Here is a 15,395-nt window from a genome sequence, read left to right on the forward strand (position 1 = left end):
TATGTGACTGTCCTTATTTAAATGTTAATTCTAATTTTCTCTTTTCCTAGTTCTTTTTCCTCTGCATAGTAATATAGTTTTCAAGCTTAGCTGTATACGTGGGCAGCTTTAAAAAATAAAGAAGCCCAAGTCCTACCCTCTGAGATTCTTATTATTATGCAGCTGGGCATAGAGTTTTAAATGTTCTTCAAGTGATTTTAATATGCATCCACAGTTGAGAACTGTTGGCCCAGTAGATTGGGAGTATATAAATTGGTTATAAAATCAACTGATCGTAAATGAATTCCAGCTTATAAAGGTATCCTGATGAGATGTTCTTTAGGATCCAGGTCCGAAGTCTATTATTATGATTATTATTCTATTCTGGTCTCTGACTGTATTGTGAGTACTCTGTCTCTGATTTAAATCACATTAGAGCTATTCTCCTTCAGTGGTCATTTTCAAATGTCCCTCCTCTGGAAAGCATTTCCAGTTCACTCTCGTAAGAGGTTTCTCTTCCTCTGAGTTGTGTGGAGTTCCTCGTACGTGTGCTCCTCTGTTTCCCACACTAGACTGACTGCTCCTTGAAGGCAGGAAGGCGCCTTCCTAGGACAGTGCCTGGTGGACAGGAGGTTATCGTAAATGCTTCTTATTTCCACCAGGTGTTGCCACTCTTGCTGCAAGTTTCTATGAAATTATTTTGCTCCTTTTGTTTAACCTTTCGTTGCTTTCTGCTTTCCTTTCTCCGGCTCCATCTCAATTTATGCTTTATAATTTTTTTGTCCTCCGTTGCTTCCTCTGCTCTCTCCTCCCTCCTCAGTGTGCTGTCCGTCTGCATGTCTTATTCTACACGGAGCTGGCTCCCCTTAACCTTGTGCTTCTTCTCTTCCCTTGGCTCATATGCTTTGCATAATAGAAGGCGTTATTAATATACCACTCAGACAACTGCATTTAAAATACGTCCTCCTAAGACAGCTACCTTCCCCAGGCCCCACCCCTACCATACTTTCTTCTTTGTTTTGCCTGTACACAGATGCTATTTTAAAATTGCACAATCACTCTTTCAGGGGCTTTACTTGTAATCTCTTAGTTCAGCACTAGTGTGTGGTTTATAATGAAAAGGATCATGCTTTACAATTCACAAAACATTCAATATCTTTGTCAATATAATAATGAAACAGCATATGTCTAAAAGGTGCCAGTCACTTTGGAAATACGTTCCTCAAAGTTAAACTAAAGATTAGGCGTTTAAATTTTGACTGAGGTCACTGGATTCTTAGTGGTAAGAAAATATATGCAGAAGTTTTTTTCAGAGGAGTTCTAGTTCTGGCTTTGAAACTAGCAGTGTGTGGCAGTTTCCATATTATATTATATATTATGTGTTTTTTGTAAAAGCTGTCACCTCATGTATGTTCATGTTGTCACTTTAAACGTGTTCATGTACTGACATGAATATTATGTTTTTCTCCAAATCTTTACCTTCACTCATTAAATTTATTTTTCTTATCCCCAGGAGGCTAAATGAATTGATTACATTGTTTTTTTTAAAGAATCCATCCTATGGTATATGAGGTAGGATCAAGAATAAGGCCAGTGGTAGAAAGGTAGCTAAATGAAAAGAATTTCAGGATCTATCTTAGTTACAATTTAAATGGGTAGAATCAAATTAGGGGCAAAAGAAAGTACTGAATTCCTCCTTCCAGCTATAGAATTGGCCATCTTGCTATGCTCTTCTAAATATCCAATTCTTGCTTTCCCAGTATCTAGCCTTCTAACCAAAGGCTGATCTGGATAGGGTGTCAGAATTTATGCTTTCGTTGTATTCTGGAAGTTATTTTTATCCTCCTTTGCCTCCTAACCCCTCACTACTGCTAGATTTATGGTGTTTCAGGGCCTGTTCTCGTTTTGGAAGAATAGGCTACTGACCTAAATTAAGGCCCCCTAGGAGAAGCACTCTTTGGTCCTTTAGAAGTGCAAGGACATGATATATATAGGATGAGAAAGGAGGTTTGTGCATCTACTCTCATGTTCTCATTTCCTAAACTCTGATATTAGTTTTGCAAACAACTAAATTTCCAAGCAATTAATGAGATTTAGTTAAAGGAAGCGATCATGTATAATTAATGAATTTGTGAATTATTTAAACACTCTGAAATTTTGATCATTTAAACAGCATTGACTCATAAAAATTGGTTTTATGTAGAGAAAGGAGAAAGTTTGGTCATCAGATTGTCCAAGCAGACTTCCGTTGTATGTGTTGCCTTGTATTATTCATACTGCTCTGACAGTAGCCAGCTACTTTTTCAGTAACTGATAGGTCTGCTCCCAGTTCAAGTGCTCCAGCTCTGCTTCAGTGGAAAATAAGCTGCCATTTAACAGAAAAGGTAAAATATTTCTGTGAGACCCAACTTATAGGACCTTTATTATAAGAGGCAAAATCAAAGGATAGGGCCAATTATAAAGGGACACATGAAGATCAGAGAGGCCAATTTTCTTGTTTTCAGGCTTTTCATCAAATAGGAAGCTGGAAGAGAACTTACAAAAAAAAATTCAACAAACCTTTAGAATTTATTATTTATGGCCAGTGCTGGGTGCTGAGTACAAGATCCAAAGACAAATTAAGACACTGCCCCCATCTCATGTAGGAAAGATAAAAAAAAGTGTACAACTAACTAGAGGAAAGGAAAAATGGGTTCAGTGCTCTAATAGAAATTTAAGCATTGTAGAAAGAGGGAAAATTAATTTATAGCACTTAGTGCTCAAAACTTTTATTACAACCATATTGTTAAGAATTGACTCCAAGTGAGTCCAGATTTCAAAAAAGAATGTGGGCTGGATAAATGCAGCATGACTGATTGGAGTCTTTTAAGAATATTGAAACACTTTCAGATTTTTTTGTTTGACTCCACAGAATCTTAGCCTGTTTCATGAATACATTTATTGTGCATTCTTTTTTAAAAGCTATAATAAAAATATACTTATACATAATTACAGTTAACGAGATATTTTTGCATCCAACAGTTTTGATTTGTATATCACTAACAAATAAGTATCATGTTGACTCAAAATGAAATAATTGCCATTGTACATGGGGTTTTTAAGAGCCCTCCCAGTGGAAATCAAGATTAGAAAGAACACCATGTAAAAGCCACTACTTTATACAACTCTGCCCTTAACAGACAGCTTAAACAATTTAAAGATCACTGATACCTGGTGCTTTCAAAGAGAATTTAAAAGAAATTATAAATCCCATTTCTCACTAAGTGAATTATACTGGTTTTCTTCTTGGTATCTAAAACCTTTAATTTTGTGTTGTATCATTTTTATTTATTTTTTATTTTTCCAAAATGCATTATTATTATTTTAAAATGAATTTATTTTATTAAAAATTTTTTTTTAATTTTTGAATTTTATTTTATTTATTTTTTTATACAGCAGGCTCTTATTACTCATCAATTTTATCCACATCAGTGTATACATGTCAATCCCAATCACCCAATTCATCACACCACCAGCACCACCCCCGCCGCTTTCCCCACTTGATGTCCATACGTTTGTTCTCTACATCTGTGTCTCTATTTCTGCCCTGCAAACCAGTTGATCTGTACCACTTTTCTAGGTTCCACATATATGCGTTAATATACAATATTTGTTTTTCTCTTTCTGCCTTACTTCACTCTGTATGACAGTCTCTAGATCCATCCACATCTCAACAAATGACCCAATTTCGTTCCTTTTTATGGCTGAGTAATATTCCATTGTATATATGTACTGTATCTTCTTTTTTTTTTTTAAACATCTTTATTGAAGTATAATTGCCTTACAATGGTGTGTTAGCTTCTGCTTTATAACAAAGTGAATCAGTTATACATCTACAATATGTTCCCATATCTCTTCCCTCTTGCATCTCCCTCCCTCCCACCCTCCCCATCCCACTCCTCAAGGTGGTCACAAAGCACCGAGCTGATCTCCCTGTGCTATGCGGCTGCTTCCCACTAGCTATCTATTTTACATTTGGTAGTGTACATATGTCCATGACACTCTCTTACCCTGTCACATCTCACCCCACCCCCTCCCCATATCCTCAAGTCCATTCTCTAGTAGGTCTGTGTCTTTATTCCCGTCTTGCGACTAGGTTCTTCATGGCTTTTTTTTTTTTTCCTTAGATTCCGTATATATGTGTTAGCATACTGTATTTGTTTTTCTCTTTCTGACTTACTTCACTCTGTATGACAGACTCTAACTCCATCCACCTCATTACAAATACCTCCATTTCATTTCTTTTTATGGCTGAGTAATATTCCATTGTATATATGTGCCACATCTTCTTTATCCATTCATCTGTTGATGGACATTTAGGTTGCTTCCATGTCCTGACTATTGTAAATAGTGCTGCAATGAACATTGGGGTGCATGTGTCTTTTTGAATTATGGTTTTCTCTGGGTATATGCCCAGTAGTGGGATTGCTGGATCATATGGTAATTCTATTTTTAGTTTTTTCAGGAACCTCCATACTGTTCTCCATAGTGGCTGTATCAATTTACATTCCCACCAACAGTGCAAGAGGGTTCCCTTTTCTCCACACCCTCTCCAGCATTTCTTGTTTGTAGATTTTCTGATGATGCCCATTCTAACTGGTGTGAGGTGATAACCTCATTGTAGTTTTGATTTGCATTTCTCTAATAATTAGTGATGTTGAGCATCTTTTCATGTGCTTCTTGGCCATCTGTATGTCTTCTTTGGAGAAATGTCTATTTAGGTCTTCTGCCCATTTTCGGATTGGGTTGTTTGTTTTTTTAATATTGAGTTGCATGAGCTGTTTATATATTTTGGAGATTAATCCTTTGTCCATTGATTCATTTGCAAATATTTTCTCCCATTCTGAGGGTTGTCTTTTCATCTTGTTTATGGTTTACTTTGCTGTGCAAAAGCTTTGAAGTTTCATTAGGTCCCATTCGTTTATTTTTGTTTTTATTTCCATTACTCTAGGAGGTGGATCAAGAAAGATCTTGCTGTGATTTATATCAAAGAGTGTTCTTCCTATGTTTTCCTCTTATAGTGTCCGGTCTTACATTTAGGTCTCGAATCCATTTTCAGTCTATTTTTGTGTATGGTGTTAGGGAGTGTTCTAATTTCATTCTTTTACATGTAGCTGTCCAGTTTTCCCAGCACCACGTATTGAAGAAACTGTCTTTTCTCCATTGTATACCTTTGCCTTCTTTGTCATAGATTAGTTGACCATAGGTGTGTGGGTTTATCTCTGGGCTTTCTATCTTGTTCCATTGATCTGTGTTTCTGTTTTTGTGCCAGTACCATATTGTCTTGATTACTGTAGCTTTATAGTATAGTCTGAAGTCAGGGAGTCTGATGCCTCCAGCTCCGTTTTTTTCCCTCAAGACTGCTTTGGCTATTCGGGGTCTCTTGTGTCTCCATACAAATTTTAATATTTTTTGTTCTAGTTCTGTAAAAAATGCCATTGGTAATTTGATAGGGATTGCATTGAATCTGTAGATTGCTTTGGGTAGTAGAGTCATTTTCACAATATTGATTCTTCGAAGCCAAGAACATGGTATATCTCTCCATCTGTTGGTATCATCTTTAATTTCTTTCATCAGTGTCTTATAGTTTTCTGCATACAGGTCTTTTGTCTCCCTAGGTAGGTTTATACCTAGGTAGGTATTTTATTCTTTTTGTTGTGATGGCAAATGGGAGTGTTTCCTTAATTTCTCTTTCAGATTTTTCATCATTAGTGTATAGGAATGCAAGAGATTTCTGTGCATTAATTTTGTATCCTGCAACTTTACCAAATTCATAGATTATCTCTGGTAGTTGTCTAGTGGCATCTTTAGTATTCTCTATGTATAGTATCATGTCATCTGCAAACAGTGACACTTTTACCTCTTCTTTTCCAATTTGTATTCCTTTTATTTCTTTTTCTTCTCTGATTGCCGTGGCATGGACTTCCAAAACTATGTTGAATAATAGTGGCAAGAGTGGACATCCTTGTCTTGTTCCTGATCTTAGGGAAAATGCTTTCAGTTTTTCACCATTGAAAATGATGTGTGCTGTGGGTTTGTCGTACATGGCCTTTGTTATGTTGAGGTATGTTCCCTCTATGCCCACTTTCTGGAGAGTTTTTATCATAAATGGGCATTGAATTTTTTCAAGAGCTTTTTCTGCATCTGTTGAGATGATAATATGGGTTTTCTTCTTCAATTTGTTAATATGGTGTATCACATTGATTGATTTGCATATATTGAAGAATCCTTGCATCCCTGGGATAAATCACACTTGATCATGGTGTATGATCCTTTTAATGTGTTGTTGGATTCTGTTTGCTAGTATTTTGTTGAGGATTTTTGCATCTATATTCATTCGTGATATTGGTCTGTAATTTTCTTTTTTTGTAGTATCTTTGTCTGGTTTTGGTATCAGGGTGATGGTGGCCTCATAGAATGAGTTTGGGAGTGTTCCTTACTCTGCAATTTTTTGGAAGAGTTTGAGAAGGATGGGTGTTAGGTCTTCTCTAAATGTTTGATAGAATTCACCTGTGAAGCCCTCTAGTCCTGGACTTTTGTTTGTTGGAAGATTTTTAATCACAGTTTCCATTTCATTACTTGTGATTGGTCTGTTCATATTTTTTATTTCTTGCTGGTTCAGTATTGGAAGGTTATACGTTTCTAAGAATTTGTCCATTTCTTCCAGGTTGTCCATTTTATTGGCATAGAGTTGGTTTTAGTAGTCTCTTAGGATGCTTTGTATTTCTGCGGTGTCTGTTGTAACTTCTCCTTTTTCGTTTCTAATTTTATTGATTTGAGTCCTCTCCCTCTTTTTCTTGATGAGTGTGGCTAATGGTTTATCAATTTTGTTTATCTTCTCAAAGAACGAGTTGTTAGTTTTATTGATCTTTTGCTATTTTTTTCTTTGTTTCTATTTCATGTATTTCTGCTCTGATATTTATGATTTCTTTCCTTCTGCTAACTTTGGGTTTTGCTTTTTCTTCTTTCTCTAATTCCTTTAGGTGTATAGTTAGATTGTTTATTTGAGATTTTTCTTGTTTCTTGAGGTAGGCTTGTATAGCTATAAACTTGCCTCTTAGAACTGCTTTTGCTGCTTCCTATAGGTTTTGGATTGTTGTGTTTTCATTATCATTTGTCTCTAGGAATTTTTTTTTTTTTTTTTAAATTTTTTATAGCTACTTTATTTATTTATTTATTTTATTTTTGGCTGTGTTGGGTCTTCGGTTCGTGCGAGGGCTTTCTCCAGTTGCGGCAAGCGGGGGCCACTCTTCATTGCGGTGCGGGGACCGCTCTTCATCGCGGTGCGCAGGCCTTTCACTTATCGCGGCCCCTCCCATTGCGGGGCACAGGCTCCAGACGCGCAAGCTCAGTAGCTGTGGCTCACGGGCCCAGCTGCTCCGTGGCATGTGGGATCTTCCCAGACCAGGGCTCGAACCCGTGTCCCCTGCATTAGCAGGCAGATTCTCAACCACTGCGCCACCAGGGAAGCCCTCTAGGAATTTTTTAATTTCCTCTTTGATTTCTTCAGTGATCACTTGGGTATTTAGTAACGTATTGTTTAGCCTCCATGTGTTTGTGTTTTTTACGTTTTTTCCCCTGTAATTCGTTTCTAAACTAATAGCATTGTGGTCAGAAAAGATGCTTGATAAGATTTCCGTTTTCTTCAATTTACTGAGGCTTGATTTGTGACCCAAGATGTGATCTATCCTGGAGAATGTTCCGTGTGTACTTGAGAAGAAAGTGTAATCTGCTGTTTTGGGATGGAATGTCCTATAAATATGAATTAAATCTATCTGGTCTATTGTGTCATTTAAAGCTTCTGTTTCCTTATTTATTTTCACTTTGGATGATCTGTCCATTGGTTTAAGTGAGGTATTAAAGTCCCCCACTATTATTGTGTTACTGTCAATTTCCTCTTTTGTAGCTGTTAGCAGTTGCCTTATGTATTGAGATGCTCCTATGTTGGGTGCATATATATTTATAGTTGTTATATCTTCTTCTTGGATTGATCCCTTGATCATTATGTAGTGTCCTTCCTTGTGTCTTGTAACATTCTTTATTTTAAAGTCTATTTTATCTCGTATGAGCATTGCTACTCCAGCTTTCTTTTGATTTCCATTTGCATGGAATATCTTTTCCATCCCCTCACTTTCAATCTGAATGTGTCCCTAGGTCTGAAGTGGGTCTCTTGTAGACAGCATATATATGTGTCTTTTTTTTGTATCCATTCAGTAAGCCTGTGTCTTTTGGTTGGAGCATTTAACCCATTCACATTTAGGGTAATTATCCATATGTATGTTCCTAGTACCATTTTCTTAATTGATTTGGGTTTATTTTTGTATGTCCTTTTCTCCTCTTGTGTTTCCCACTTAGAGAAGTTCCTTTAGCATTTGTTGTAGAGCTGGTTTGGTGGTGTGGAATTCTCTTAGCTTTTGCTTTTCTGTAAAGCTTTTGATTTCTCTATTGAATATGAATGAGATCCTTGCCAGGTAGAGTAATCTTGGTTATAGTTTCTTCCCTTTCACCACTTTAATTATATCATGCCACTCCCTTGTGGCTTTCAGAGTTTCTGCTGAGAAATCAGCTGTTAACCTTATGGGAGTTCCCTTGTATGTTATTTGTCGTTTTTCCCTTGCTGCTTTCAATACTTTTTCTTTGTCTTTAATTTTTGCCAATTTGATTGATATGTGTCTCGGCGTGTTTCTCCTTGGGTTTTTCCTGTATGGGACTCTCTGTACTTCCTGCACTTAGGTGGTATTTCCTTTCCCATGTTAGGGAAGTTTTTGACCATAATCTCTTCAAATCTTTTCTCAGGTCCTTTCTCTCTCTCTTCTCCTTCTGGGACCCCTATAATGCGAATGTTGTTGCGTTTAGTGGTCCCAGAGGTCTCTTAGGCTGTCTTCATTTCTTTTCATTCTTTTTTCTTTATTCTGTTCTGCAGCAGTGAATTCCATCATTCTGTCTTCCAGGTCACTTATCCGTTCTTCTACCTCAGTTATTCTGCTATTGATTCCTTCTAGTGTAGTTTTCATTTCAGTTATTGTATTGGTCATCTCTGTTTGTTTGTTCTTTAATTCTTCTAGGTCTTTGTTAAACAGTTCTTGCATCTTCTCGATCTTTGCCTCCATTCTTTTTCCGAGGTCCTGGATCATCTTCACTGTGATTATTCTGAATTCTTTTTCTGGAAGGTTGCCTATCTCCACTTCATTTAGTTGTTATCCTGGGGTTTTTTCTTATTCCTTCATCTGGTACATAGCTCTCTGCCTTTTCGTCTTGTCTATCTTTCTGTGAATGTGGTTTTTGTTCCACAGGCTACAGGATTGTAGTTCTTCGTGCTCTGCTGTCTGCCCTCTGTGTTGTATCATTTTTAAAGGTGTTGATACCAGTCAGGAAATTTAGTGTAGACTCATGTATTTTCAATCCAGTAATAAAAAGAATCTAAATATGTAGTGACTGAGGAAATGTTAAGAAGTGAAATATATTTCTTTTTGCTTTTATATTCTAAAATATCGTTAGATAGATTTGGATAATTCTTTGTACAAAGGTTTGCAGAAGTTGATTTAGATCTCGTTAGAGGGATCTCCATTTTCTATCTTTGCATTAATGTGCAATAAATCATGATTTTAATGTGTAACTTACAGCTTTTAGAGTTTTACTGGCTCCTTTCACTTATCCATTTCTGAATCTGTTCTATAAATTCCTTTTCACTTTTTTACAACTGAAGACTCAAATTTGCATCTGTAGCATTTTCTGTCTTCTTATTTCTTGTTAATTGTTAAAATAGAAGAGAGATTAAGTGAAAATAATTCACATTAATTGCTTTTGCATATTTCTCATAATTATGATGCTATTAACTATGTAATTAGTGATATTTAATATAGCCTTGGTAAAACATATATACCAACTGTTATAGCATCCTATTGAATTTCCCCAAGTTTTAGTTAATTTCTCTCCCTCTGGCTGAATAGGCTGTTCATTGGACAGCTCTGAGTGACATAATTCACACGATGTGAACGGTATCCCCTGGTGTGTGTGTTTGTGAGTGTGTGTGTGTGTATATGTGTATATGAGAGTCATAGTGAATATGCATTTGACATTGGTTAATATTAATAACTTAAGAGTAGCCGTAGTGCTATGGGTTAGTCTGACTGCATGGGGGCTTAGCTTCTTAGTCTGCAAGGGGATAAGACTGTATCAATGAATTAATACCCTTCCCCCTAGAGGCTTCATTACCTTTGAATATGTACATGTAATATACTCAATAAATCACTTAGCGTAGATCTTTGAAAATGCAGCCTAGTTGGCATAATTCTGCTTTAAGCTGGTAAATGATTTGGACATAAGAATCCAGAGTTATGTCACAAGAAACTTATTGCTATATATGCACACACCAGCAAACACAGAGGCACACCCCAAAACTAGGAAAGAAATGAAGCCTCTGTCTATGAACATGTTAATGCAGCTGAATTGAAGAAGAAATCAATACAACAAAATGATTATTCCTTTGTTGTTTTGTTGAGGAAGTGATTTCTTATACTCTGCTGGGGAAGGGTAAGCAGGGAGGTGCAGTTCAGTTAGGGAATTCTAGAGACTTTCTTGCAGTCAATGTGGTAGCCACAGTGATCATTATTATCTCTGAGGCTTTGTCCCTGATACCTGCAAGGGCTAGCCTTGGTTAAAATCAGGGCAACACCTAATCTGCTTCCTCTCCTCTGTTTTAACACTCGATCTGCCCAGTTCCTTCATTTTGCCTTCTCCTTGCTTATGGATCTCATTTTGATAAGCTATCTGGATTTTTCTTTAAGATAGAGTTGTATTTTTTAAATGTCTCAATTTTCCCTCTTCAAAATTTATTTGTACTGTGTTCCATTCTCTCATGCTCTTCTAAGCAACCTATCCTTGTAAACTATTTCTCTTCATGGTCTAAATTGAATTACTGTGATAGCCACCAGTGCTGGGGGTTGGTTATTCTTTCTCCTGGGCACCCCACACACCCCACCTGTTCTTCTCTGCCCTACTCTGTACCCCAGGAGCTGGACTTCTGCAGACTGTATCACCCTGGTCTCCTTGCCACATGGCTTTGGGTAGGGTTTGCCAATGAGATGCACTGGCAGGAAATCGGAAGGCCAGAGGAGAGAGAGTTGGCCGCGTTTCTTCCCTGCTCCTTCCCTGCACCAGGCTGGGTTTCTGGTGGTGCCTGTGTCTCTCATGATTTCAGCTCCCACTGGGCTGCCTCTCCTTCATAACTCTGGCTCACTGTGGGCTCCAATAAAACCATTTCCTCTCCCTGTTCCTTAACCCTAGGGTGACGATGACTTGTCGCTATTGCCAGAGTCTGGGTCCTTCTCCAGCCCTTGTTTCCTCAGCTTTGATCCAGTGGCCCCCCCAGTTTACCACTTGGTCTCCTGTGTTTACATGCCACTTATGAATTTCTCAGTTATAGCACTTAAGCTTGGCTTTTAGTATAGTTAATTGTGTACGAGTCTGTCTTCCCACCTCAGTAGTGAGGGGTCGAAACATGTCTCTTTCATCTTTGAATCCTAGTACCTAGCAGACTACCTGGCATGTTAGCAGGAGCTCAGTACATATTTGTTAAATGTATCAACAAAGTAATACGACTTTTACTCCTGCAGTCTGCTTCTACGTCCCAGAGCCATCCTTATGGATTTTCAAGATTCCTTGTAGTATTTTTTAGGAATGATTAGGAATATATACATATATATGTATATATGTATGTATATATGTATATATTTCTGAGTTTCTTAACATTTTTCCCCTAAAAAACCTAGGGAAGGCATACCCTGATGGCATTACTAGGTATTTAGAGTAAACTTCAGAATTATGGAGAATCACAGCAACTGATCAAAAAAGAAACGAGACAAAAATCACTCACTTTGGGTTCTCTCTAAGCCAAATTCACCCTGTTTGTGCTGATTGCTTGAAAGGAAATGAAGCAATTGTGATCTCATTCGTTTTGTGCTTCTCGCTCTGCCAAGCTCCATTTGGTGCCCTATTGTCTCACAAGTTGCCTATTTGAGTCTTTGGAATTAAGAGTTTAGAGAAGAAGGTCCATCTGCTCTGCATGAATATTAAATTATCATAAGACTTTGTATAAGGAGAATTCACCCTTGTGTTTTTACAGTGTTTCCTTTTCCCTCTGCTCTAAGAAAGACTTGGAACATCAGTTTTTTTGCTTCAACATACCCTTGGACTTGAATAGACTGCAGTTATCGAGTTGTATGATATAATAGGCTTAGGAACCTTTGAATGGCAGGTGCTGAATAGAAGAAGGTTTTATTTATTCTCCTTATCTCATAAAATGTGGTACTTAAGTATAATTGAACACGCCATAAGCCAGATCTTGGTATTTTGAGGTTATTGAATCTCATAAGAAAAAACAAAGCACAATCTTAAAAATTACACGTTGGAGAGAGACATTTTACAATCAATCAGGTTCATTAAGTAAATGCACATGCTATTGTAATTCATATATGGTAGATAGTATGCAACTGACAACTCCCTAGTTTCATTTTGAATATTCATGAGTGAGCAAGCTTCAACCAGCTTTTAAGTAATATAATTTATGCAAGTAAGTTGTATTCCCTTCCAACAACCTCCAAAACTTTAAAATCAATTTGCCAGTAATATAATGTAGTGAAATTTGTTAATAAAAGCTGAGTAAGGAGATCAGTTGAAGGATGGCATTTTTAAAATGTTCATGCTTTCCATTATTTAAATGTGCACTTTTTAAATAATCAGTTAACTTTTGCGCAAAGATGAAAGTTGGCTTAAATATGAATATTTGTACAACCATATGTATATTCAATATTATTAATAGAAGTATGTCTAATTTCTTTGTTATAAATTTTTTTAGGCAATGTGATACTTTTAAAGATAATGGGATATATAAATTCTGAAGAGGGACTTTATTCTAACTCACACAATGGAATTAAAAGGAAATGTACATACCCCGTTTGTAAAATCCATGTAGTTAAAATTAAAAATTGGATTTAGTAAATAGGGCTAACAAACTGCTTGAGTTTTTTTCCTATCAGATGACTGCTTCTTCTGGTCTTTTGCAATGATTAGCTTGGGTTGATCTAGATGTAATGGAGCTCCAAAGATCTACAATATTGAGTGTCCTTTGAAAGGAAAACCATACAAATCTGTGAAAACAAAACATGGTTCAGAGTCTTAGAATGGAGGGCTAATAAGCCCTAGAAGGATACTGAAAGTTAAGCTTAATTAGCTTCAGGGTAAATCTGTCTCTGTTTAGGTGATGAGTCAACATGGGTAGTGGGAAACATTCATTTCAAAACAAGCAAGCAGTTTCCATTGGCTAAATGTTTGCTGTGAATTGTAAATATTTTGAAAGTCTCAAAAAAATTCTTTGATACTTTGTATGCATTTTCACTCATTAAAAATGTTTTTGCCACTGAGTCTGAAGTTCTATCTTAAAATTTTACTTAATTGTGATGGAAGCAAGGCAGGCCCAGATTAAGACCTTTCAACATCTTAAATAGGGTGCCTTAACCCACATGTACTTACAAATAAAATGATACTAACCCATAAAACATAACATTTACATGTATGTACTGGAATTAAAATAGTTTATTTCTAATTTTCTGTTTTAAAATTCTGTAATGGTATATAAAAATGAACTTTTCTCATATTTGTGTTGCCCCTGATTTGTAGCTGCTTTGAGCACCTGCTTAATATGCCCTGAAGTAGGACATCATCTAACAGGCAAGTAATTGGCTTTGAGTCTGCTTATCAGCACTCCTTTTTCAGAGTTTAATTCTGACTTGCCATTGCCCCTTATCCTTTTTGTACCTTATTTTACTCTCTGAACTTAATGGGAATGAAAATAACTTGAGCCTACATGTGCCTTATATTGGGTTGAATTTAGGTTTACAAGTTACTCAAACACCTTGAAAAGTCACAAGGACATGTGAAATATTGTGGCAAAATGATCTGAACACCTGTAAGCTATTTTTCTTAATGAAACATTTAAAAAATATATATATTTTTTTACTCCAAAGCTATATGCCAATTTCATGGACGAACCTACTTTGAAGGAGAAAGAAATACGGTCTACTCCTCTTCTGGAGTATGTGTTCTCTATGAGTGCAAGGTAAGGAAGCTCTTCCTGTGTGTTTCAAAATTCTTACAGTTACATGAACACAGTAAATGTTCCTTTAAAAATCTCACCCTTGTAATACCTTTAAAACTTCTAAGGCAAAGAGAAAATTTAAGAAATTTAAGATGATAATTATAGCTCAAATGTATAGAAATTCTCATTGTTTTTGCAATCATGTAAATTAGTGGTTGTAAAATAATTTTCCCAACAAATAAAAACACTCTTTCGTCAAATTAAAGTTTTATGAAGTTGTCTTATATTTTCCAAATACAAATCAACTCCTTGTTTGCTGTTTTGAAGAAAATGTATTAGATAAAATTAGACTCAGCCTGTTCTCACTCTTGCTTTTGACTCGTAATAAATATCACTCAGTCCAATTAAAATCAGAACAAAATTTACCTAATAAAAATCGGCTGTTGGATGGAGATGAGACTGATATTGATCTTAATTCCTTTGGGAGGAATCTTTTAAATAATTTTAAGGGGAATGCTTTATAAATGTGCTCTTGACGTATGCTTCTGAAGCAAACATGATTCATTTTAAGTCTGCTTCTTGACCTACTAATTGAAAAACTAAATATGTTTCATAACACTTTTCACATTTACCTTTTATAAACTATGATTTTATATTCCTTGACCATAATGTTATATTTCAAGCCATATTCTATCTAAAGGAAACTGTCTACATATAAAGTTTCTGCTTTAGGGTTCATTTACATTTGATCCTTAATTTTCTTCTTCAAATGCCTCCTGTACATGGTTTGTGGGGATGATTTAGTATGTATAGATTATTTAGAAAATTAAGATAAGTGATTTACTCTGCTGGCAATAAACTGTGAGCATTCATATAATTAAGTGTTGGGGAAAGGAAAATCCTCAGAATTTTGTCAAGATAAGTTGAATCTGAAAAATCCAGCTGTATACCTCATGCATCTTAAGTTGGAAGACATTTGGGATAAGCAAGGCAGAGACATAAAGATGCAAAACTGTGACAGATTTGGTTTCTAGAACATGAAAGCTCTGATTTGTTCATGTCCATTATTAGGTATTCTAGCTGCTTCTTTTGGCTTTAAATCAGCTCTCCCATGATGTAGGTTACCATCTTAAAGTTAAGGGAGCTGGGACATAGGAACATTAACACAATTGCTGAAGCTGTATTTCAAGATGGATTTTTCTCTGTCAGCATCCCTTCACCAATGCTGTTTTGAGTGGAGCAGGTCCCACTGCAGATATAAAGATTGGAAGGCTTGGAGTGA

General features: G+C 36.3%; 1 protein-coding gene across 1 annotated transcript in view; it reads left to right on the forward strand.

The window, feature by feature from the left end:
• The window catches only part of NELL2 (neural EGFL like 2), a 381,815-nt gene that overhangs the window by 139,188 nt on the left and 227,232 nt on the right, over positions 1-15,395 (forward strand). The window contains exon 10 of the mRNA XM_007179220.3: positions 14,043-14,134. Within this exon, the coding sequence (XP_007179282.2) occupies positions 14,043-14,134 (92 nt within the window). The remainder of the gene's footprint in view (positions 1-14,042; positions 14,135-15,395) is intronic.

The sequence above is a fragment of the Balaenoptera acutorostrata genome, chromosome 11, assembly GCF_949987535.1.
Source record: "Balaenoptera acutorostrata chromosome 11, mBalAcu1.1, whole genome shotgun sequence".
NCBI lineage: Eukaryota > Metazoa > Chordata > Mammalia > Artiodactyla > Balaenopteridae > Balaenoptera > Balaenoptera acutorostrata.